The sequence below is a fragment of the Artibeus jamaicensis genome, unplaced genomic scaffold (assembly GCF_021234435.1).
Source record: "Artibeus jamaicensis isolate MK-2021 breed Jamaican fruit bat unplaced genomic scaffold, CSHL_Jam_final contig_834, whole genome shotgun sequence".
Taxonomy (NCBI): domain Eukaryota; kingdom Metazoa; phylum Chordata; class Mammalia; order Chiroptera; family Phyllostomidae; genus Artibeus; species Artibeus jamaicensis.
The window spans coordinates 995,127-1,018,781 of NW_026521981.1; the positions used below are offsets into that span (position 1 = coordinate 995,127).

At 37.8% G+C, this 23,655-nt stretch overlaps 1 protein-coding gene across 1 annotated transcript in view; it reads left to right on the plus strand.

The window, feature by feature from the left end:
* COG5 (component of oligomeric golgi complex 5) overlaps positions 1–23,655 on the plus strand; it is a 347,306-nt gene that overhangs the window by 290,785 nt on the left and 32,866 nt on the right. The window contains exons 15-17 of the mRNA XM_037150482.2: positions 6,108–6,218; positions 8,132–8,194; positions 16,309–16,412. Coding sequence (XP_037006377.2) covers positions 6,108–6,218; positions 8,132–8,194; positions 16,309–16,412 — 278 coding nt within the window. The remainder of the gene's footprint in view (positions 1–6,107; positions 6,219–8,131; positions 8,195–16,308; positions 16,413–23,655) is intronic.

Here is a 23,655-nt window from a genome sequence, read left to right on the forward strand (position 1 = left end):
TTAAATCAGTGGTAACTAGTATACCGATGTCAACAAGTTATTTGAGATGCATCAAAAATATAAAATGGGGCTTCCGGCCAAGATGGAGGCATAGGTGGAAACACTGTGCCTCCTTGCACAACCAAGTTTAAACACAACAAAGATTTAGTAACAAAAGTGCAACCAAAACAGACAAAATTGAACTGTACAGAAGTCCGACAACAAACCATTCAGCCAGACCGATAAACCAGGCGTAGGAGTGAGCAGTGAGACAGAACGCACACGCCAGGGCCCAAACCACGGGAATTTAAGCCTAAAAGCACCAATTGGAAAAACTTTCGGGGATTGAAGTCCTGGGAGAGGCTCCCAGGCTCACAAAGAGTTCATTGGAGAGAGACCCACAGGGTCCTGGAGGGTGCACAAGCCCACACACCTGGGAACCAGCACCAGAAGGGCCCAATTTGCTTGTGGGAAGCGGCAGAGGGTACAGAAATCTGAGAGAGAGAGAGAGAGCAAAACAAACATCATTGCCCCTCTCTGACCCCGCCCCCACATACAGCGTCACAACCCAGCAACTGGGTTGCCCCACCCTTGTGACCACCTAAGGCTCTGCTCCCCATATGTAACCTGCGCAAACAGACCAAAACGTTATGGCCCAAGCAGAACAGCTCAGAGCCCCAGGCCAATACTTCTAAGCAACAGATAGCCAGCCTATCAGATGCATATTTCAAAACACTGGTGATCAGGATGCTCACAGAATGGGTGGATTTTAGTCACAAATTAGATGAACAGATGAAGGCTAAACTAAGTGAAATGAAGCAAAATGCATAGGGAACCAAGAGTGATGGGAAGGGAACTGAGACTAAAATCAATGGAGTGGACTAGAAGGAAGAAAAAAAAATGACCAAACAGAAAAGAATGAAAAGACAAGAATTCAAAAAATGAGGAGAGGTTTAGGAAACCTCCAGGACATCTTTAAACATTCTAACATCCGAATTATAGGGGTACCACAAGGGGAAGAGGAACAGCAACAAGTGGAAAACTTATTTGAACAAATAATAAAGGAGAACTTCCCCAATCTGACAAAGGAAATAGACTTCCAGGAAGTCCAGGAAGCTCAGAGAGTCCCAAAGAAGGTGGACCAAGGAGGAACACACCAAGGCACATCATCATTACATTAGCCAAGATTAAAATGGAGAGAATTCTAGAAGCAGCAAGAGATAAGGAGACAGTCACCTACAAAGGAGTTCTCATCAGACTGTCAGCTGATTTCTCAAAAGAGACCTTACAGGCAAGAAGGGGCTAGAAAGAAGTATTCCAAGTCATGAAAGGCAAGGACCTACATCCAAGATTGCTGTATCCAGCAAAGTTTTCATTTAGAATGGAGGGGCAGATAAAGTGCTTCTCAGATGAGGTCAAGTTAAAGGAGTTCATCATCACCAAGCCCTTATTATATGAAATGTTAAAGGGACTTATCTAAGAAAAAGAAGATAAAAAAGATGAATAGTGAAAGGACAGCAAACTCACAGTTACTAAGAACCACACCTAAAACAAAAGCAACCTAAGAGGACAGCTAGATCAGGAGCCACAGAAATGGAGATCACATGGAGGGTCAGCAACAGGGGAGTGGGAGGAGGAGAAGGGGGAAGAAGGTACAGAGACTAAGTAGCATAGACGGTAGGTAGAAAATAGATGGGGGGAGGGCAAGAATAGTATGGGAAATATAGAATGTAAAGAACTTGAGACACGTGGTCATAAACTAAAGGGGGGAATGGTGGGGGAGGGTATGCAGGGTGGAGGGGAATGAAGGGGGGAAATGGGACAACTGTAATGGCATAATCAATAAAATATATTTTAAAAATAAAATAAACTAAAAATAAATAAATAAATATAAAATGGATAGAGATGCACAGCATACACCAGTATTGTAAAACCTTTAGGTGGTGAGTATGTGGGTGTTCACTGTACAAATCATTCAACTGTTCATAATTAAATGTTAGAAAAAATGGATGGTACATTACATTTAGTGTTCTTTTAAACAATATGTATGAGCAAAGGTAAAAAAAATTTTCCCCAAGAACAACAACACAGTGGCAACAGGGGCTGGTAAAAAACTGAGTGATCTATGAAACACGGTCTTTGGAACTTGTTAAAATGTTTTTCATCATTATTTGATAATGTAGCCCTGTTAACCCCAAGGCTAATCAAATCAGAACAGTGGGAGATGGAATGAGGAACCTGCTGAAATGATGTGGTTAATTAATTATCCCAGTAAAACTATTTACCAGATCTCATTGACTTTTACATGTAATGTCTACATTTCCTTATGCCTAAATTTGTCTTAAAAGGGAAAAAGCTGTAAGTAAATATTGGATTGTAGTTAATTATATGCATGCTTAAGTGTTTTGAGGTAAAATATACTGATGTCTGCAAATTATTTATCAAATATACTGATGTCTGCAAAATGAATCAAAAATATAAAATGAACAATAGATATGTGATATATCGTAAATTGTAGAATGTTAGTTATGAAATGTACGTTATATGTAGGTCAGGAGATGCTAAGGAACGTATGGGTGTTCACTGTGCAGTTCTTTTCACTTGAAGGAGACGAGGGTGAGGAAGTAAGAGCCTAGGGTATCGAAAGGACTGTCTGTGTAACTACTGTGCCCCTAATGTCCAGATCTTGGTCTCTAATACCACTTCCCACCAAAAGGAACCAGAAATTTTTAGAGACATGGAAGATTCCAGATAAAAGTATTATACTGGTATAAACTAATGAAGTTCACAACAGAGTTTTTATAAGAGGATATTGGTATTTTTAGAAAATATATGCTGAAATATTTAGGGAAAAAATAAGCCTATATTGTACATGTGTGAGAAGGGGCTGGGGAGCAAGAGAGAGAGAATGCAAGTGGTAGGCAAATGGGATAACGTGTTAATAGGTAAATCTGGGTAAAGTGTATATGGGTGTTCCTTGCATGGTTTTTATTTTTGTAACATTTTGTAAGTTTAAAATTATTTCCCCAAAAAAGATGAAGACGGGAGTGGTGTTGGATGGAGACACTGGGCAACACACTTAGCTAGACATTGGACTGATTGCATTCTGTGCTGTGAAACCAGAATAAGCAATATCTTACATTGCCAGTCATCCACTGCTACGTTTTTACTTTGATATTTAAATTTTTTTCCTTGTATTTGGCATAGTAGTATTTCATTTTTAGTTCTTTTATATTATCAGTATCTTTCTCCTCTAATATTTTCTTCATATAACTTTCTGGATCTATATAACTTAGCCATCTGAACTTCAGTTTTCACAAGGCTCTCAGGGCTTCCGTCAGGAATCTTGAAGTCTGGGAATTCTTCTTTCTATGTGTTTTTAAACAGGTTTATTAAAATATAAGTCACTCATTTAAAATATACAGTGTAATGGTTTTTAGTATATTCATAATCAAAATTGTAATGTTTCATCACCACAGCGTCCGAATCTCCTACTTAGCAATCAGGCCCTGACTTATCCCCTTTCTACTCATCCTTCACTTACCTACTTTCTGTCTCTTTGAATTTGCTTATTCTGAATTTTCATATAAATGTACTATTTAATATGTAGCCTTTTGTGACTGGATTCATTTACATACAGTGTTTTCAAGGTTCATTCATGTTATAGCATATATCAGAGTTTCGTTCCTATTTTCATTCATTCATTCATTCATTCATTCATTTATTGCTGGGTTATGCTCCATTGTATGGACATGCTACATTTTATTTATCCATTCACTAATTAGGTAACATGGGTTTTTGAAAACTCTTTGGTTATTATAGATAATGCTGCTGTGAACATTTGTGTACAGTTTTTTGTGTGGACGTGTGTTATCATTAATCTTATGTATGTAACTAAGAATTGAATTGTTGAGTTATGTCCTGCTGTGTTTGTATTTGAGGAGTGGCCAGACTGTTTTTCAAGGCAGGTACTTCATTTTACATTCCTACCAGCAAAGTATGAGGCTTTCCATTTCTTCACGTTCTGGCCAACTTTGTTATTATCTGTCTTTTTGATTCCAATGTTTATGAAATGGGCCTTTCCAATGGTTTATGAAATGGTTTATGAAATGTCCAGTGTTTATGAAATGGGCATTCCAGTGGTTATGAAATGGGCCTTTTCTATGCTTTTAACACCTAAAAATATGATCATTCCTCAGTAATAAGGTTATCTCCACCCTTTTCTAGCAGCCAGCCTTTTTCTTCATTAAATACGGAATACATAAAATAAATGGAAGTAAGGTAACAAAAAAAATTTTCTCCTTCCCATTTCTTTGTAGTTCTTCCAAATCGGAGAAAATCTTGAGAAGTAAGGGAGATCAGTTTTTTTTCATTGTACATCTAGAACTGATAACTTTTTTTTGTTTTCCTTTGTTTTAGAACTGGTAACTTTTAAACGCCTATTAAATGCAATTGAACTTGGCATCTGACCCTTACATCTGCTATAACCACTGCCCATGGCCACGGTGATCTCTACAGTGGCTTCTTTGGGAGCCGTTCCCACCTTTATTTCAACACAGAGCCTGCATCATCTGCTGTTCCATGTGGGCTCAGAGCTTACGTTATATTAGTACCAGTTTACCATTTAAAAGTTAAACTGGATTTTATGGGCTCTTCTGAGAATCTAATAATTAATTTTTAACATAAATGCTGTTAAGGACACTATGGTGTTTTTCAGACTGCTAACTTTACAAATGATCATAGAGAACACAGCTCGATTGCAAGTTGGTGACTGTGTCCACTAGAAAAGATGAAATTAAATTAAATTTGTTTAACCTGATGTCAAAAACCCTATGATGAATTAATAGCCATTATCATGGATTGTGACTTCAACAAAAGCTTATTCCTTTTATTTTTATTTTTTTTTTTAAATATTTTATTATTTATTTATCTTTAGAGGGGAAGTGGGGGAAGGAGAGAGGGAGAGAAGCATCAATGTATGGTTGCCTTTTGTGCGTCCCCTGCTGGGAACTGGCCTGCAGGGAACCGGCCTGCAACCCAGGCATGTGCCCTGACTGGGAATCGAACCGCGATCGTGTGGTTCGCAGGCCCGCGCTCAATCCACTGAGCTACACCAGCCAGGGGCGCTCAATCCACTGAGCTACACCAGCCAGGGCTATTCCTTTTATTTTAATAGCAATTGTTGATGTTTTTAATTGTATTTTATTACCATAGTAGGAATTGATAAAGTGGTAATTGAGTTTAACTTTGAAAATATGTATGTCTGTTTATAAAAGGAAAGATGAAAGAAAAATAATATTTCTTTTTCTTTCAATTTATTTGGCTCACTATTAGGAATTTTCCTAAAAGGCCAGTTTTTCATATGTTTGAGATCTGCATCCACATTCATGGTTACTTTCACCATGTTTTATTTGTCTTGATCAAGTTTAATTTACCTTTAAATAATAATTGTTATAGATGAATGGATTAAAATCTGACCAATATGAGAATGGTTTATATGTGGATTATTTCCCTTAAGTTGAACTGCAGTAGTTTCAGTTTAACTCAGTAGAACATGCCAGGCCCTGTTCCCTAAAACGCCTTCATTTAGATGTAAATTAAAGGTCAGGAGTAGAAAGTTCTAATACTACTTCTACTAATCATCCACACACAGTATAATCTTAGGCAACTTCCTTTCTTAATTGTTTTTAATCTATCAACATAAAAAATAAGAGTAATACCCTCTTTGTCACTCATTTCATGGGAATATTATGATGACAACCAAATGTGCATAGGATGTGGGTTTATTTTTGTTCTTTCCTCCTTTCCTTCTTCCTATGACAGTTGTCAGGAAGTATTCCCTAGAAGTACTGTGCTGTTCAAAATAGCAACCCTTCCTGTGATTTGGGGTCACACCGCCTCAGAAGTCCCTCAGCAATGATGTACTGATGAAGGATGTTCCTCCCGTGCAAGCTTGTCTCCGTATCCGTGGTCTTACCTCCACAGAGAGAGGCTCCTGCTGTGCCTTCAGTCTAAAGCTTGACTTGAATATTTCCAGTTAACATTCTGTCAGAGGGGCAGTGGTTCCCTCGCCCCAGTTAATATGGACTGTCATTTTGTTAATGTCTTTTTGTGTCGAACTCTTACAGCTGTCCACACAAGGAGATGCCAGTCAGGTGATCGGGCCTCTTACTGAAGGGCAGAGAAGAAATGTGGCCGTTGTGAATTCCCTGTTTAGGTTGCACCAGTCAGTAACTAAGGTAACCTTTCTTGGTATTTCACATTCATTTGACTTAATTTCAAGTTTTTTGTTTCTTCTTGTCTCAAATTAGACAATTTATGAGTTATTTAATTTTGCAAAAGATTACAGTGAAAACATGATTATAAAATAATCTGAAGACTTAACTCTTTATAGTGTTTGACCCTGGCCTTTACTGTTTATGTGACTTTTTGTCTATACATTGAGTTTAAAACACATGAACTGTAGATTCGCAAGTTTGGTTGTTATAATCAAGTTTATTAAACAAATTATTTAAGGGTAAATCATCTGTTTCATTCCTATTAAAAACATAATATGGTATCATGTGGTTGGTAGTAAGTTAAACAAAGCTAATTACAGAGTGAGAATTCTAAGCCCTCCAACATGTCAAAAAGCTTCCATTTTTGCACTAAAAATGGGAGGAGCTGCATTAAAACTAAATTGTTATAATCACTGATGACTATTATACCATATATATATATATATATATATATATATATATATTCTTTTTGTCAGATTAAAAAAATGACTGAACTTTAACTTGTTTGCCTTGGTGTATTAGGTCTAAGATGAACGGTATTCATAATTACTAGGAAAGCACTTTCAGCCCATCTTTGACCTTTGAGTAGCTTGTGATTACTCTCTATAAATCATCTTCAAAGTATTTAGAAAGTAGGGAGATAAATATTTAGAAGCCTGAGTGTTGCTAAAGGTTAGATGATGCTCTTTAAAATTTCACCTCTAACATGAACTTTACTATGCTAAATGGTATTTTAGAGAAATGATGTGACTATTATCTACTTACTAAACTTTTCAGCAAGTCCGTTTATCAAGTAGGGGTTTCTAAAAATGAACATTTCACACATTAAGCAAAATATATTTTAAAGAGTTATCATCAGCCCTGGCTGGTGTGGTTCAGTGGATTGAGTGCAGGCCTGTGAGCCAAAGGGTCACCAGTTTGATTTCCAGTCAGGGCACATGCCTGGGTTGCAGGCCAGATTCCCAGTAGGGGGCGTGCAAGAGGCAACCACATACTGATGTTTCTCTCCCTCTCCTTCTCCTTCCCTTCCCCTCTCTCTAAAAATAAGTAAATAAATAAATAGTTATTATCAGGTGAATCTCAGAAAAATAAATAACAAGCAAAAGTAAATAAAAACAATGAATGATGTGTATTCCATTTTCTTTATTACCCCAAAGCACCTCAAGCAATGAAAGGTTGTGTTTATTTAACCTGATTTAAATGTTTCTATTGATACTTTCACAATTTTCATAATGTTTTTATTGATTTGTAAAAAGGGAAATGTTTGACATTGGTGGTTTTTAAATGTTGAAAATTACAGTCAACCTAGAAAAGTTAATTTTTTTAAAGAAATAAGTAAATATGGCTTTAGATTGACCTTTTCAAGTTAAAACTTTATCATTAAAACCTACTTAGAGTAAGTAAGAACAGCTAGCTCTTAAAATTCTTTTTTTTAAAGATTTTATTTATTTATTTTTAGAGAGAGGGGAAGGAAAGGAGAAAGGGAGAGAAACATCAATGCATGGTTGCCTCTTGCATGCCCCCTACTGGGGAACCAGCCCACAACCCGGACATGTGTCCTGACTGGGAATTGAATTGGTGACCTTTTGGTTTACAGACCAGTGCTCAGTCCACTGAGCCACACCAGCTAGGGCCAAGAATTCTTAATGTTTTGATTATTTGAGTATATATTTGCTTGGTACAAGAAAGTATTTTCAACTATTTAACCAATAAATACTAATGAGTTTGTAAAACATTTATGAGATGCTGTAAAATAAAGATACTGTTTTATATATGGCTTGTGGAAATAGCTCTATCATATCATGGTCAAAATTGGTATTTACAAAAATAAATAGCTTAAGCAAAAGTATAACTGAATCGAAACTTTGTTTTAGGTGGTTTCTACTCAGAGCTCATTCCCACCAGCAGCGGAGCAAACTATAATTTCAGCACTAAAGGTAAAATAATTTAATTTAATCTCTGAGTCTGTAGATCAAAATGGATTTTAGAGTTATTTGTTAGAATGAGTGGGAGATGTCACATTTTAAAGATAATTCAGAATCCTTTACATATACCAAAAGTAGCATGTTGATATTTATCCTAAAGAGGAGGATACATGTATGTTTATATTTTCTAGAATTTAAAAATAGACTCTGTTGGTCTACAGATTGTGTTCTACTTACAATAATTGTACAATAAGCAAGAGAAGCAGGAAAATTCACTGTATCTTAAGGCAGCACAGCCAAGAATTATCCTAGTAAACCAGTGCTTCTCCACCAGGTTGATTTAACAGTTTCAGAAGGTGTTTTGATTGCCACACTGGGAGAGGGGTGCCTCTGGTCCAAGGGTGCTGTGACGCGTCATGCAATGCAGAGGACAGCTCCTGCAGCAAAGATCATGGAGCCCAAAGGTCAATAGCGCCAAGGCTGAGAAACTCTAATGTGTGTCTGTAAGGTATACACACCTTTTTAAATAAATTAACAAATATTCCCCCTTTTTACTACAAGTAAGGTTAATAAAAAATAATGTTGTTATGAGATTCAGAGTCATATGTAGTTTACATTAGTAACGCTTTAAAAAAAGCAAATCATTCATTCTAATGATAGTAATAGATACCCTTTAACACCTGCTACTTGCCAATCACATGCAATCAGTTGAAACATTACAGCAGCGGAAGTACAAAACTTATGTATTTTATCCCCGTTTTATAGAACTTACAAATAATAACTTGCTCAAAGTCATAGTAACTGATAAAACTAGACCTCACTGACACAGAAGAGTCATGTCTACTCTGCTTTGGCACTATCATTCATTCATTCATTAACTAAATAAGTAAGGCCATATGGTAAAGACTGTGGAGCCAAACTACCTTTATATGCATCTCATTTTTATGTTACCTAGCTGTATGACCTTCAGACAAGTTAATAGATTTTTACTTGCCTTGGTTTCCATCTACAAAATATATAATATACTGACACAAAGATAATTCATGTCAACTGTGATTATGTTGCTAAGTTTATATTTAGATTGGATTTAAATCACTTGGATAGAGTTATAAAGAGAGAGACACACACACAGAGACCACCAGCGAACTCCAGTGAGAAACATTTATATTCAGAGAGTAAAGAGCACACAGAGAAAGAGCGTGAGGAAGAAAACTGGAAGAGGACAGTGTCAAAAATTCTAAAGGAAAAGGGAACTTTCGAGGTCAAATACTGTTCATAAGTGACCTGGGTAGGGATTTAACAGGCCCCAAAACTTAAGGACACTAAATTCAGATACGAGGGTAAGAGGAGACGGTCTGTGTTCCCCCAGCATATGGAAAGTGTTCTTGGATGTTTTCTCTCTGTCTTTTTCCTTTGCTCATTGTGTTCATCTTGTGATGATAAAATGTTATTAAAGTTGCCATAATTAAATAATAGTTTTTAGTAAGAATTGTCCAATTTATTGATGAACATAAAAAATGAAAACACTAGAAAATCAGGTGAGTATGACAAAGCAAAGGGTCTTAATATTTTTGCTCTCAAACAGGAAATACATGTAATTTTCTTTTCTATAGTTCCATATTTTTTTCCTTATGTTCTAGCAGTAGCTGTCAAACATGTTTTGATTACTACCCAAGATAACAAGTACTTTTTCCTTTGTTACCCCATACATAATACATATGCATTTAAAAACATGTACACACGTAGATAATTGCATGTAATAGACTATACAACTGTGCACATTTCCATAATTAAAACAAAGGTTTCACAAGACAAATACCTTCCCTTATTTTTTTGTGAGGCACTGTTGTTTTTTATACTCCTATATTACTTTTTAAAACATTGTGCCCTGGCTGGTGTAGCTCAGTGGATTGAGTGAAGAAGGTCTGTGAACCAAAGGGTCACTGGTTGGATTTCTAGTCAGGGCACATGCCTGGGTTGTGGGCTGGGTACTCCACTAGGGGGCGCTAGAGAGGCAACCACACACTGATGTTTCTCTCCCTCTTTGTCCTTCCCTTCCCCTCTCTCTAAAAATAAATAAAAGCTAAAAATAAAAATAATAAATAAAATATTCTGATAGTGATTCACTAAACAGATTATTTGGCCCCTAATGATTGCAACTCATATTTTTAAAAATATTTTATTTATTTATTTTTAGAGAGAGGGGACAGGAATGAGAAAGAGAGGGAGAGAAACATGAACATGTGGTTGCCTCTCCTGTGTCCCCTACTGGGGATCTGGCCTGCAACCCAGGAATGTGACCTAACTGGGAATCGAACCAGTGACCCTTTGGTTCACAGGCCTGTGCTCATTCCACTAAGGTACACCAGCCAAGGTGCAAACTCATATTTTAAGAGTTATTCTATAGGTTAAGACAGAGTACCTACCTTTTGCCTGATGATAGAAACTTTCTAGACAAGTTAAAAATGAAAATTTGTCAGAGAGCAATTCAGTATAGGGTAGAGTCTCTGAATCTGTATTATAACATGCAGCAAAGGTTGTTCCTAGTATTAATCACTTTGGGCTGGGAGTTGAGGTCAGTACAGGGAAATTGCCTTGATCTTGGGCTCCAGCCCTCACTCTGAGGTTTGCCCACCAGAACCAGTGTCTCCTGTGTTTGAGTACTGCGCTTTGCTAAAGCAGCAGCAGCTTTGCCCTCGAGAACTGGGTCAGAGGAGATTAGCAGTTAGTTCAAGGCCAACTTGCAGTGTCCCTGATAATTAGAGACTTAATTGCTTATCAATGAAAGTTTTACCTTTTCAGTTAAATCTTAAAATCATTATGATAATTAAGTATAAAAACTAACAAAACCCGCTGACTTTTACAAAAGACTTTCATAAAAATGCATTTCATAAAATTGTAGGAAACTTACTACATCACTTTGAATTAGGAATGGAATGATATGCTGCCTGAATGACAGCAGCCCAAGAACCAAAAAATCTGTATGCTTTTATCATTTGATAGAGAAGATATTAAACTTATTTACTGAAAATGTAGGTAAAGCCACATGATAGTCTTTTCTTCTCTATCATGTTGAGATTTTTTCTAAAAGTAAAGGTTACTTTAGGCTTGAAGCTCAACATCTCATCTTACAAGCACTATCCAGTGTGTCACGAGTGGCACAGTCACTGACTGTGCACTTCATGTCGTTTCTTTATAACCCCTCTGCTCTTAGTACCATTTAAACACCTTGGCCCAGTAATTCTGATCTGTTTATTACTATGATTATCAGGTATACATAACAGTTATATTGCCAGGTTTATATATGACAATTCTTCATTTCTCTTTTATTGTGAAAGTTTGATGTTCTATATAATTGAATATTCCACATTGCTAAGGCTTCAATATTTTTGTGCTCTTAATTATATTAAGTAAATCTTTAAAAAATAAGCCCTGGCTGGTGTAGCTCAGTGGATTGAGCGCGGGCCTGCGAACCAGACAATTGCAGTTCGATTCCCAGTCAGGGCTCATACCGGGGTTGCAGGCCGGTTCCCTGCAGGCCAGTTCCCAGCAGGGGACGCACAAAAGGCAACCATACATTGATGCTTCTCTCCCTCTCTCCTTCCCTTCCCCTGTAAAGATAAATGAATAAAATCTTAAAAAAATATATATGGCACAATTCCCTGCTTTGTAAAGAGCTTCTAAAGTGTAAGTTACATTCCTTCCTCAGTCTCCTCTGGTAGTTACTAATCCTCTAACCATCCTCGAAATGAAGGCATCCCCGAGGTGCTCTCTTCTCTTCCCGTTTTATATTTTCCCTGAGTGGGACCCTTCATCCAGCTATAAAGTTTTCTGGGTAAACCATCATATTACATGCAGACATAGACAGTTTTATTCCTTGCTCTCTGGCCTTTATGCCTGCTTTTTAATGCCTTGTTTCACTGGCCATGGCCTTTCGTACAGTCTTCACTGGGGCTGGCAAGAGTGGACCTTGTTGATGGGGGCAGCACTCAGTGTTGGGCTGAGTGAGGTGTGATGTTAGCTGTAGGTTTTTTAGATGGTGTTAAGCAAGTTCCCTTCTACTTTTAGTTTATTGAAACTTTTTTTTATTATAAATGGTATTGTTTCACTGAGTCGCTTTTTCTGTATCTATTGAAGTGATCATATGTTTTTACTCCTTTATTCTGTTAATAAAATACAGAAAGTTATTTTCAAATATCAAACCAACCTTTGTCATGATGTATTACCCTTTTTATGTATTCCTGGATTTGATTTACCTAATTTTTATTAAAGATGTTTACATCTATAATCATAAGGGGTATTGGTATATAGTTTTCTTGAAAGTTTTTGTTTGGCTTTCATATAAAGTTAATACTGGCCTCACTAATTAGGTTTGGAAATGTTTCCCCCTCTTTTGTTTTCTGGAAGAGTTTGTGTAGAATTTGTACTGTTTTATCCTTTAACTGCTTAGTAGAATTCACCAGTAAAGCTATCTAGTTCTGTAGTTTTCTTTGTAGCAATAGAAAGTTTATAACTACACATTTAATTTGTTTAATAGATAAAGAGTTATTCAGATTATCTATTTATTGAGTGAGCTTTGATACTTTGTGACTTTCTAGATGTTTGTTTATTCTTCTAAGTTCTCTAATTATCAGAATTATGGACATGATATTCTCATAGTGCTTTTAATGTCTTTAGGACCTGTAGTGATAACCTCTTTTTCATTTTTTATATTGATTAATACTCTCCTTTTTTTCTTCATTAGTATGGCTAGGGGCTTATCAATTTCATTGGTCTTTTCAAATAACCAACTTTTGGCTTTATTAATTTTCTTTATTGTTTATGTCCCTATTTCATTGATTTCTACTTTTGTCTTTTTTATTGACTTCTGATTACTTTGTATTTTCTCTGTCTTTTTTAAAAAAGAATTTTGAGACCATGTACCATTGGTTTTTAGAACTCTTCTTCCCCAAAATAAACACCTAAAGTTGTAAATTTCCCTTAGAGCATGGCAGAAATAAACAGACAAGACGATTTCAAGAAGAAGGGTTGGTTTCCTACTGTTGTATAAAGCAGTGAGTGCTAACTACACATCCTCTTACAAATAAATATGGAAAAAAATGAAAGGTGGAGGGCTACAGAGATGGGAGAAAAGTGGGTCGTTTTAGAAGGTGTGAGATCTAGAGCAGACAACACGAAGAGCGTGTTTTCCATTTTTCTGACTTGGCTCTAAGAGTGACTACAGTCACGGGAGAGGCAAGGCTGGTTGGCTCAAACTTGGAGAAAAAAAACAAAACAAAACTGCAGATTTTCAGGTCAGAGGAACAAGAGGAAAGCTGCTGGAAAGTGGTAGGAAAACCTCAGACAGGAGAGAGCCAGGGGAGGGGAGTATCTGGTTCTCTGTTCCAGCTCACCACTGCTCTTAATTTGACTCATCAACCCCGTATGTGCAGAGCAAACCAAAAGTGGTTTTTGTAGGTAAGGCTTAAAGAACTGAATCAAGATGTAAGGCGTGGCCAACTACAGGTGTGTCAGTGTACAATCTGGGTCTAATCAAGCTAATTAACTGCTAAAGAAACATCAACACTCAGGAACAATATTTTTAAAATACTGTGTGCACAATATCCAGGATATATTAAAAATCACTACATATACAAAAAGCTAGAAAATGGTATCATTCTCATGGGAAAAGACAATCAACATCTGTCTGAGGATAGTGAGAAGCTAGAAAAATTCCTTGGAAAGTGAAATAGGGAAACCGAGGCAGGCAGCTCAACACAATGGAGGAGCAATTTACAGTCCGGTGCAGATCCTCCCCAGGGTGGAAGGCCCCCAGTGCCTGGCATGGGGCAGGACTGGGAAAACAAGGACCTCACCCCCAGGGCCACCTCTCCTTCCCTGGCCTTTCCTCCCTGGAGATAACATCTAGGGCTCAGTTGTATTTAAGCTCCAGGCCCAGAAGAGCAGCAAAACCAGGTGGGCAATGCCAGGGCCAACTGCAGTGACTAAAGACCCCACACCCTGTGACTGACCAATCAGTGGGGACCATGACCCTGAAAGGGCACACCTGGAGAACTGATGACTATTCTGCTGAAACCCTCCCCTGAGACCTCCCCTAAGATTCCCACCTGCAAGAAAGAGAAAAGCCTCAAGACACAGGACACTGTGCACGCTCCCTCTGGGGAGCAGCCCCTGCCATTCCTTTTGCTGTCATCTTCCCCTCCTTTTTGCTTCACAGGCACACATCTCAATGGGCAGCTGGCAGCTCGTCCCAGGCTAATCCCCTGAACCTGTCCCCAAATCCCCCTCTTCTCTGAGTGCCCAGTGAACTCAGGCAGCCCAGCCTGAGCTTCCTCTATGGTAAGCCTTTCCTTGTCTTACTGTCCCCAGCTTTAATAAGTGTATCCTCACAGTCACCTGGACTCTTGTTGCGAAATCTCACCTACGTGAAGTCAGGAACCCACACACTACAGCTGGCCCTAGGCAGCCCCACTCAGGGCCAGGCCCCTGTCTGGTAACTTGTCTACCCTGAGATGACCCCGACTCAATAATTATCAGGTGATTGCATCAGTGAGGTAAAGAAAAAAGTGCTAATAATAGAAAAATAGTAGGAAACTCATTATAGTAATTAAAAATATGAACAAAAACAAATGGAAATTTGATTCTCTTTTCAAAGTGTCTTCATCCTGTCTCCTCATTCCTATTTCTTCTGCCTCTGATTTGGTTCAGGTGCCCACCATTTTGCATTTATACAGCCACTGAGACCTCCTGCCTGTAGTCTGATATATCCTGTCTAAATCACAAGGATTTTTCCCAAATTCAAACCTTTAACCACATTTTTCCATCGCTTACAACCCATCATTGGCTTCCCTGTCCCGTCAGGATAAACTCCCAACTCCGTAGCAGCCCACACAGAGTACGTCTGCTGCCCGGCTCCCTTCCACCCAGGCAGGCGCCCCCTGGGATCCGTGGTCACTGCGTGCAGTTCCCCAAATGCATCAGCTTTCCCAGGCTCCTCTGCCTTTAGCATAAGCTCTCCTGTCCCTACCCTGTGCCTATTGGAAAAAGCGGTCCTTTGAAATTCAGTTCAGGGAACACTTTTGTTCCTCACATTCTCTCACTGTGAGTTGGAGGTCTCTCCTCAGCACACTGTAGAGCACTGATAGTGCTATGGCTTGTTTTCTGTTGTCGCTGGATCGCGAGCTCCCCAAGGGCCACGGGTGGCACTTAGGAATTTAATGAATAAGGGTCCTGTTTAAACTTTTTTCTTTGGTTGAAACATTTGTAGGAGCCACAGCCATCCATCTTCATTCTGTGTATAGTCATTATTGAAACATAGATAATATACTTAAATTTTCAATTTCGAGTGTTTACAGAGAACCAGTCAGTATTTTCACACCGAAAACCCAAACTAAGACCTACAGTCTTACATAACCTAACCAGTGATTATACCTCACTATAGATTAGTTTCTCAGTCTTGGCACTGTTGACATTTTAGTTCTTCGTTGTGGGTGTGGTCCTGTAGGACGTTTAGCGGCATCTCCGTCCTCTACCCACTAGGTGCTAATAGTAAAACCCTCTCACGCCCCAGTTCTAACCATCCAAAAGTGTCTCCAAACATTTTCACAGGAGGCGACAAAACTGTCCCCAGTTGAGAATCACTACTGTGAGATTCTAAATTGAAACCTAACTCAGGAAGCGTTTAACTCTCTGCCCTGTAAGAATCACCACTATGTTATAGTCACTCTGGTTACAAGCGTATGATGTCTTCCAGTTGTGAAGAATCAGTTTTGGTCTTAACTCATTCCTCAGAAATTTAAAAAAATAAAATGTGATCATTGGATCTTTACTCACAGTAGCACTACTCCTCTCTTTTTCCTTTTTCCAGGGGCTCATTTGACCATTAAACTTTTAAAAATAAGAGGAATGGGAAGTTAAAATGTTTTAGTGCCATCTACAAATGTAAACTTTAAAAGTCATTTTTGACTGCAGGTAGGGAGAGGACCAGACTTCTGTTGAATTATTATAGTTAAACTGTATATAGTTTGAATTTGACATGATATAAAAATTTTTAGTCAAAATGCTTCTCCTATTTCTTTGTTAGTCTCCTTTAATTTTGCCTGTCCTTCCTTTTTTCTTCTTTTCAGACGATCCATGTTCTAATGGGAAATGCGGTGCAGCCCTTACTGACCTCAGTGGCAGATGCGATAGAGGCCATAATCATCACCATGCATCAGGAGGATTTTTCTGGGTAACACCTTCAAACCAGGTTTTTCTCTAACCTTTACTGCATTTGATTTTCATTTCCTTCTCCACTCCTACTCCCTTAAGTCTCCTGACATCTGGGGCTTGTTCCTCTTGTGACAGGGTTGGCCTCCAGCCTTATCCTGCTTTATTCACGGTGATCACCATTAGCAGATGAAATTGTTTTCAGTTGCTGTTTTCATCATTTCTCTCCTATCATTGAAACATAGAATGGTTCACATCTGCAGGACTCAGCTGGGCACTGCAGAACCTTTGTAATCTGTACCATCCTACCGTTCCCATTTTATCTCTGTCTACTTTTCATAAATACCTTGTACTTGAGCTCTGGCATAGACATGGTATTTCTCGTGTAAAATTCAGATCCTGCTCTGGCTTTGAGAGCAGGCTCCTGCCCAATCCCTCCCAGAGTGATTTTCCTTTCCCAGAGTTTTGTGGTAGTCTAACCTGGTCGTATCACAGCCAGCCATAAACATTCTGATATTGCTCCATAGCTGTTCCATATGTGTACTGCTTATCCACATGATAGTATCTTGAGAATAAGAATCATAGTTCCTAACCCAGTGTTTACTGCAGTCTCTTTTAAGCTGAGTAAAACGGTTTTGACTCAGTGTATTAGGAAGCTGTTCCTGGAGAATTTGGAATAGTTATTGTCAATGTAAGACAGTAAAATATATACAATTTTTATTAAAATGCATTTGAACCCTGTCCAGTGTGGCTCGGTTGGTTCTAGCATTGTCCCAGACATCAGAAGATTGGGGGGTTCGATTCCTGGTCAGGTCGCACACCTAGGTTGCCTGTTTGATCCATGGGCGGGCGCATTAGGAGTCAGGCAATCAATGTTTCTCTCTCACATTGGTGCTTCTTTCTTTTTCTTTCTCCCTGTCTCCCTAAAAACAATACACATATCAAAACATGTATTTTTTTAAGTTTTATTTGAGCCAAACAGAGGATACACCTGAAAGCAAGATCTCCACAGACTGAGATAAATGCTCCTAAGAATAACAATTTGCAGTTTCTTTTATGCATTTGAAATTATGTAGGGAACTTCAGAAAGATTGCATGAAGGTGGCAGGAAGGAACTTGGGGAGGGGACTGCAGAGTAGTTAAGATTGTGTGCTCTCTTGAGGGAGCTGAAAAGGGCAATTTCACAGGTGTGTTAACCTAGGTGCCCTGTAACAATGGGCAGGGCTCGCTTAAGGCCGAGCTAAACCTTTCGGTGAAGTTCTAAGCCCCAGGTGTGACTGCCCACCGTAATCTGCCCAGTTAGCAATCTATTATCATTTTACCCTATGGTAGGTACTACTTTCCATTGAACACCTTTTTTCATCCACATTATTCACATATGCTTAAGCTGATTTAAAAAAAACACACTCTGGAGTTAAACATTTAAATACTACATATAAGTGTATATTTTATATTCCTAGTTTATATTTAGTTACTATTTTTGAACTGTCTTGTTTCTCTTTATATTCATGTTGTTTAAAAGAATAGCTAGTTTATTAAATTTCTAGCCACTAGTCTGTGAAGAAATTGTGTGGTTATTACACTCTCTTTTAATTTTTTAAATCATTTATCATTTCATTTACCGTATATCTTTTGAAGAGTGACACGGTTAATTTATATTTTTAATAATGGTAAGAATCTTAGCACAGAAGGATAAAGTGGATTCTACAAAAAAATGCTGTAATATTTGGATGCAAGACTGTAAAATTGCTGATACCAGTATCTGGGAGGACATGAACTTTATTTAATTGTGATATGAAAGGTTCCAGTTAGACTAATCATAAGTGCCTCTGAAAAGGAAGCAAAAATGAGGTGAATTTTAAAGGCTTATTTTATAAAAGTGGTCATATATTTACTTCAGTAATTATATTAGTGAGCCAAACTAATGCCTACAAATAACACATTAAACATTAAAAGTTGGTTTCCCAAATAGGTATGTTCCTACTAGTTTTCCTAAATACCGGTAAGCCAGATTGGTTCTTTAAGTACTGGGGTTGCCATGAGTTTGAAGCATTATTTCACAGTGTATAACATTATCCCCAAACGTTATACACTATTTTTTTCCCCAAATGTCTGATGGTTCCACTTCCGCGCTCTCGTGTACAGCAGACATTTGAGATTCTACTGAAGTCGTTTTCCGTGTATGGCAATACAGGACTATGGGGCACTGTTGCTTTGTATTGTATCTAAGTGTTGCTTCTATCACACTGACTGGCGTGGCTCAGTGGTTTGGGCACCACCCCATGGACTGAAAGATGGCCAGTTCGATTCCAGGTCAAGGCCCATGCCTGGGTTTTGGGCCAGATACCCTGTAGGGGGCGGGGCGTGTGGGAGGCAACTGACTGATGTGTCTCTTTCTCCTTCCCTTCCTCTCTCTCTAAAAATAAATTTTAAAAATCTTTTTAAAAAGTAAAGTATTGCTTCTATAGCAATAATATTTCCACTTTCTGGAATATTGTTATTAATAATTCTTATATGTCATCTGTGCATGGCTTACATGAAATGTAAATTTAGATTAAATTACTCTGGAAGTAGGCACTGCTTTCATAGTAGGGCCAGCCTCCAGGGGACACAGTTGGAAAAACAAAAGTGAATGCCTGCCCTTCCAAGCCCTCTGCACTTATTCTACGTAAAAGGAATAAATAAGGTTAACCTTCTAGGCCAACCTTATCTCTGTAGTGTATTTCCAGAATTTCTTGCTATTTAAAGAGTTATCCTCAACATGGTTTCCTGGTAGTTGAAATCTATTTAATAGGACCACTGTGTTTTTTCACAACTAGAGCTTAAAATGTAAGTGATTGACATAGTACACTGATTGAAATTCTTTTATTTAATATAAAATGACTTGTGTTTAATTACTGCAAATGGGGGAGGGAAGGCAGTGAAGTAGGAGGACCCTGGGTCTTTGAGGTGGTGGATGAGGGAGGGAGAGTCACACACACTCACTGAAAGGGTCAGCGACAGAAGATGACCGTCCAGCACTTGTCAGACGCCTTTGTAGTCTGTCTTCAACTTCTGCATGCAGGCTTTCATTGTAAAAGGCCCTTACATTTTTGCGCTACTTACTACTGTACTTTGTCAGTTGAGAACCTCTTACTAAAAGTTTTGGCATAATTTGGAAAATTAAGCTTTAATAATTGCCAAGCAAGTTTTGTATTCTAGTAAATTTAAATCAAGCTTCTAGTCCAGATGAGAATTAATCATATATATTTCAAGATTCTGTATAATAAATCATTTTAATTACATCAAAACATGCTTACGGAACTTGTTTAGTATGTTATTTTCTAATCCTGAAGGAAGTCACTTCTACTGATCAGACTAAAATTCTAGGAACAGCCCTCCAGAGTACTATGAAGACAACAGTAGTGCCTTTGATAAGGCATAAGAAGATACGACAGAGATTGGCAGCTTTTTCCCCCCAGTCTCCACATTTGTGCCAGCACTTGTTTGTTGATTTATCAATGACAGCCATTCTGACAGGTGGATATCTCATTGTGGTTTTCATGTGAATTTCTCTGATGACCTTGAGCATCTTTTCTTCTATCTATTGGACATCTGTATGTCCTCTTTGGAGTAATGTCCGTATACGTTCTGTGCTCTTTTTTTTTTTTTAATCCTCACCTGAAGACATTTTTCATTGCTTTATTTGGAGAGAGGAGAAAGGAGAGAGAGAGAAACATTGATAAAAGAGAGAAGCATTGATTGGTTGCATGGTGTATTCACACACATACAACAACCCCCCCCACCCCCCCCCCCCCCCCCCTCCCCCTTTTTTTTTTTTTTTTTTTTTTTTTATAAATTATTTTTAAAAAAATTCAAAATTTTTTTTTTAAATCTCCCATTTTTATTTTTTTTTTTTTTTTCCTTTTTTTTGATATAAATAAAAAAAAAATAAAAAAAAAAATTTCCAAAATCCCATTTTTTTCTATTAATTTAATAAAAAATTTTAATTTAATTTGGAGATCTTTACCCCCATTGTATGTTCCTGCCTCCTTTGTAATAATTGACCATATAGGTGTGGGTTTATTTCTGGGCTCTCCATTCTATGCCACTGATCCCTGTGTCCATTTTTTTATGATAGTACCATGGTGTTTTGATAATGTAGCCTTGCTGTGTGTGGCCTGTACTTTCACTGCTGTGTCACCTAGGAGTGGTGAAAGTGGACATTCTGGTCTCGTTCCTGATCTTAAGGAAAATGCTTTTAGTTTTTCCTTGTTGAGTGTGATGTTAGCTGTGTGTTTGTCATAAATGACCTTTACTATTTTGTGGTATATGTCCTGTGTTCCACTTTGCTGAGAGTTTTTTAATCAAAGATGGACTTTATCAAATATTTATCTTTCATCTATTCGTATGGTCATATGATCTTTATCCTTCATTTTGTTTATGTGGTGTATCACATTAATTGATTTGTGGATATTGAACTAACCTAGCATCTTAGGAATAAATCTCACTTGATCGTGATGTATGATGTTTATAATATATTGCTGGATTTTATTTGCAAATATTTTGTTGAGAATTTTTGCATCTATGAGAATCAGGGATATTGGCCTAATTTTTTTCTCTTTTAATTTCTTTATCTGTTTTTCTAAAGACTTTATTTATTTATTTTTAGAGAGAGGAGAAGGGAGGGAGAAAGAGAGGGAGAGAAACATCAGTGTGTGGTTTGCCTCTTACATGCCCCCTACCAGGACCTTGTCCTCAACCCAGGCATGTGCCCTGACTGAGAATCAAACTGGTGACCCTTTGGTTCTCAGGCTGGCACTCAATCCACAGTCATGCCAGCCAGGGCTCTTTATCGGGTTTTGGAATAGAATAATGCTGGCCTCATATAAAACGGTTCAACGTCTTTCTTCTTAAATTTTTTTGCATAGTTTGTGGAGGATAGGTGTTATTTCTTCTTTGAATGTTCAGTAAAATTAGCTTGAGATGCTCCCTGGTCCAGGACTTTTGTTTGCTGGGAGGTTTTTTTATTACTTCTTCTGTATCATTAGTTGTTACTGTTCTATTCAGGTTTTCTGATTCTTGCTGACTCAGGTTTGGAAGATTATGTTTCTAGAAATTTGTCCATTTTGCCCAGGTTGTTCGATTTGTTGGCGTATATTTGTTCACAGTATTTTCTTTGTATTTCTGTGATGTCCATTGTTACTTCACCTCTTTCATTTCTGATTTTATTTGTTTGGGTCCTTTTTCTTTGTTTCTGAATGAGTTTGGCTAAGTGTTCATCAATTTTATTTATCTTTTCAAACAACCAGCTCTTGGTTACATTGGTCTTTTATATGTCTTTTTTAGCCTCTGTCATTTGTTTCTGCTCTGATCTTTATTGTTTCCTTTATTCTACTTACTCTGAGTTTTGTCTTTTGGGTGTTTTTAAAGATTTTATTTATTTACTTCTTAGAGAGAAAGGAAGGGAGGGAGAGAGAGAGGGAGAGAAACATCAGTGTGTTAGAGATACACCAATTAATTGCCCCTTGCATACTTCCTGCCAGGGGACCTGGCCTGCAGTCCAGGCCTATGCCCTGACCAGGAATCGGCCCAGTGATTTTTCAGTTCACAGGCTTTTGCTCAATCCACTGAGCCACACCAGCCCAGGAACTCTAGGCTTTGTCGTTCTTTTTCTAATCCTTTCAGGTGTGAGGTTGGATGGTTTATTTGAGGTTTTTCTATCTTCTTTAGGTAGGACTGGGGTGCTGTAAACTTCCCTCTCGAGACTGCTTTCACTGTGTTCCATGCAGTGGAAGGCGTTCATTTTCCGGTGTCGCAGGATAGTTTTTGATTTTTTTACTTCATCTCATTGGTAACTAATTCATTGTTTAATAACATGCTATTTAGCCTCCATATGTTTAAATGTTTTTGAGGTTTTTTTATTGAGTAGTTGAGGTGTTTTGTTTTTGAGTAATAGATTTCCTAGTTTCATGGTATTGTTATCTCAGAAGATGTTTGGTATGATTTCAGTCTTGAATTTTCTTCGGACTTACTTAGTGTCCTAACATGTAGTCTGTCTTTGAAACTGTTCCATGTATCCTTGAGAAGAATATATATTCTACTGCTTTGGGATGAAATATTCTGTAAATATCAGGCAAATTCATCTGATCTGTTGTGTCATTTAACATTGCTCTTTCCGTGTTGAGTTGTTGTCTCGGAGACCTGTCTATTGATATCATTGGGGTATTAAGTTGTTGTAGATCTGTCCCTGGAAGTCCACTGGGAGTTTTTTGATATATTTATGTGCTCCTGTATTGGGTACATATATATGTTTACAAGGGTTATATCCTCTTGTTGGATTGGTCCTTTTAGTGTTATTTCATCCCTTTCTCTGTTGTAATGGCCTTTGTGTTGAAGTATATTTTGTCGGATATAAGTATTGCTACCCCAGCTTTTTTTAATTTACATTTGAATGTAATATTTTTTCCATCCCTTCACTTGCAGCCTGTGTAAATCTTTTGTTCTGATGTGGCTGTCTTGTAGACAGGTTATATATGGATCATGTTTTCTTATCCATTCAGCTACCCAATGTCTTTTGATTGGAGCATTTACTCCATTTGCATTTCAGGTTATTATTGATAGGTCACTATTTATTACCATTTTAATTATTTATGCCTAAGCTCCTCTCTCTCTGCATATCTTTTTTTTCCCCTCTGTCTCTGAATTTCTTCTTAAATTACGGCCTTTAATAGTTCTTGCAATGCTGGTTTGATGGTAATGAACTTCTCAGGGGTTTTTTTGGGGGGGGGTTGGTCTGAGAAGCTCTTTATTTCACCTTCAATTTTAAACAGTGGCCTTTCTAGAGTAATCTTGGTTTCTGATCCTTACTTTTTACTACTTTGGATACTTCATGCCGCTCCCTTCTGGCCTGTTGTGGTTCTGTTGAGAAATCAGCTGACAGCCTTATGGGAACTCCTTTGCAGTTAACTGTTTTTCTCTTGCTGCCTTTAGGATTCTCTATTTGTCTTTAACCTTTGCCATTTTAGTTATGATGTTTCTTGCTTGGGTCTCTTTGGATTCATCTTGCTTGGGACTTTCTGTGCTTCCTGAACTTCTGTGCCTTTTTCCTTCACCATTAGGGAAATTTTCAGACAATTATCTTCAAATAGGTTCTCAATCTCTTGCTCTCTTCTTCTGGTACCACTGTGATGCTGATGTCATTATTTTGATGTTATCCCACAGGTGCCTTAAAATTTCCTCGTATAAAAAATTCTTTTTCTGCTCTGACTGGGTATTTTCTCCTA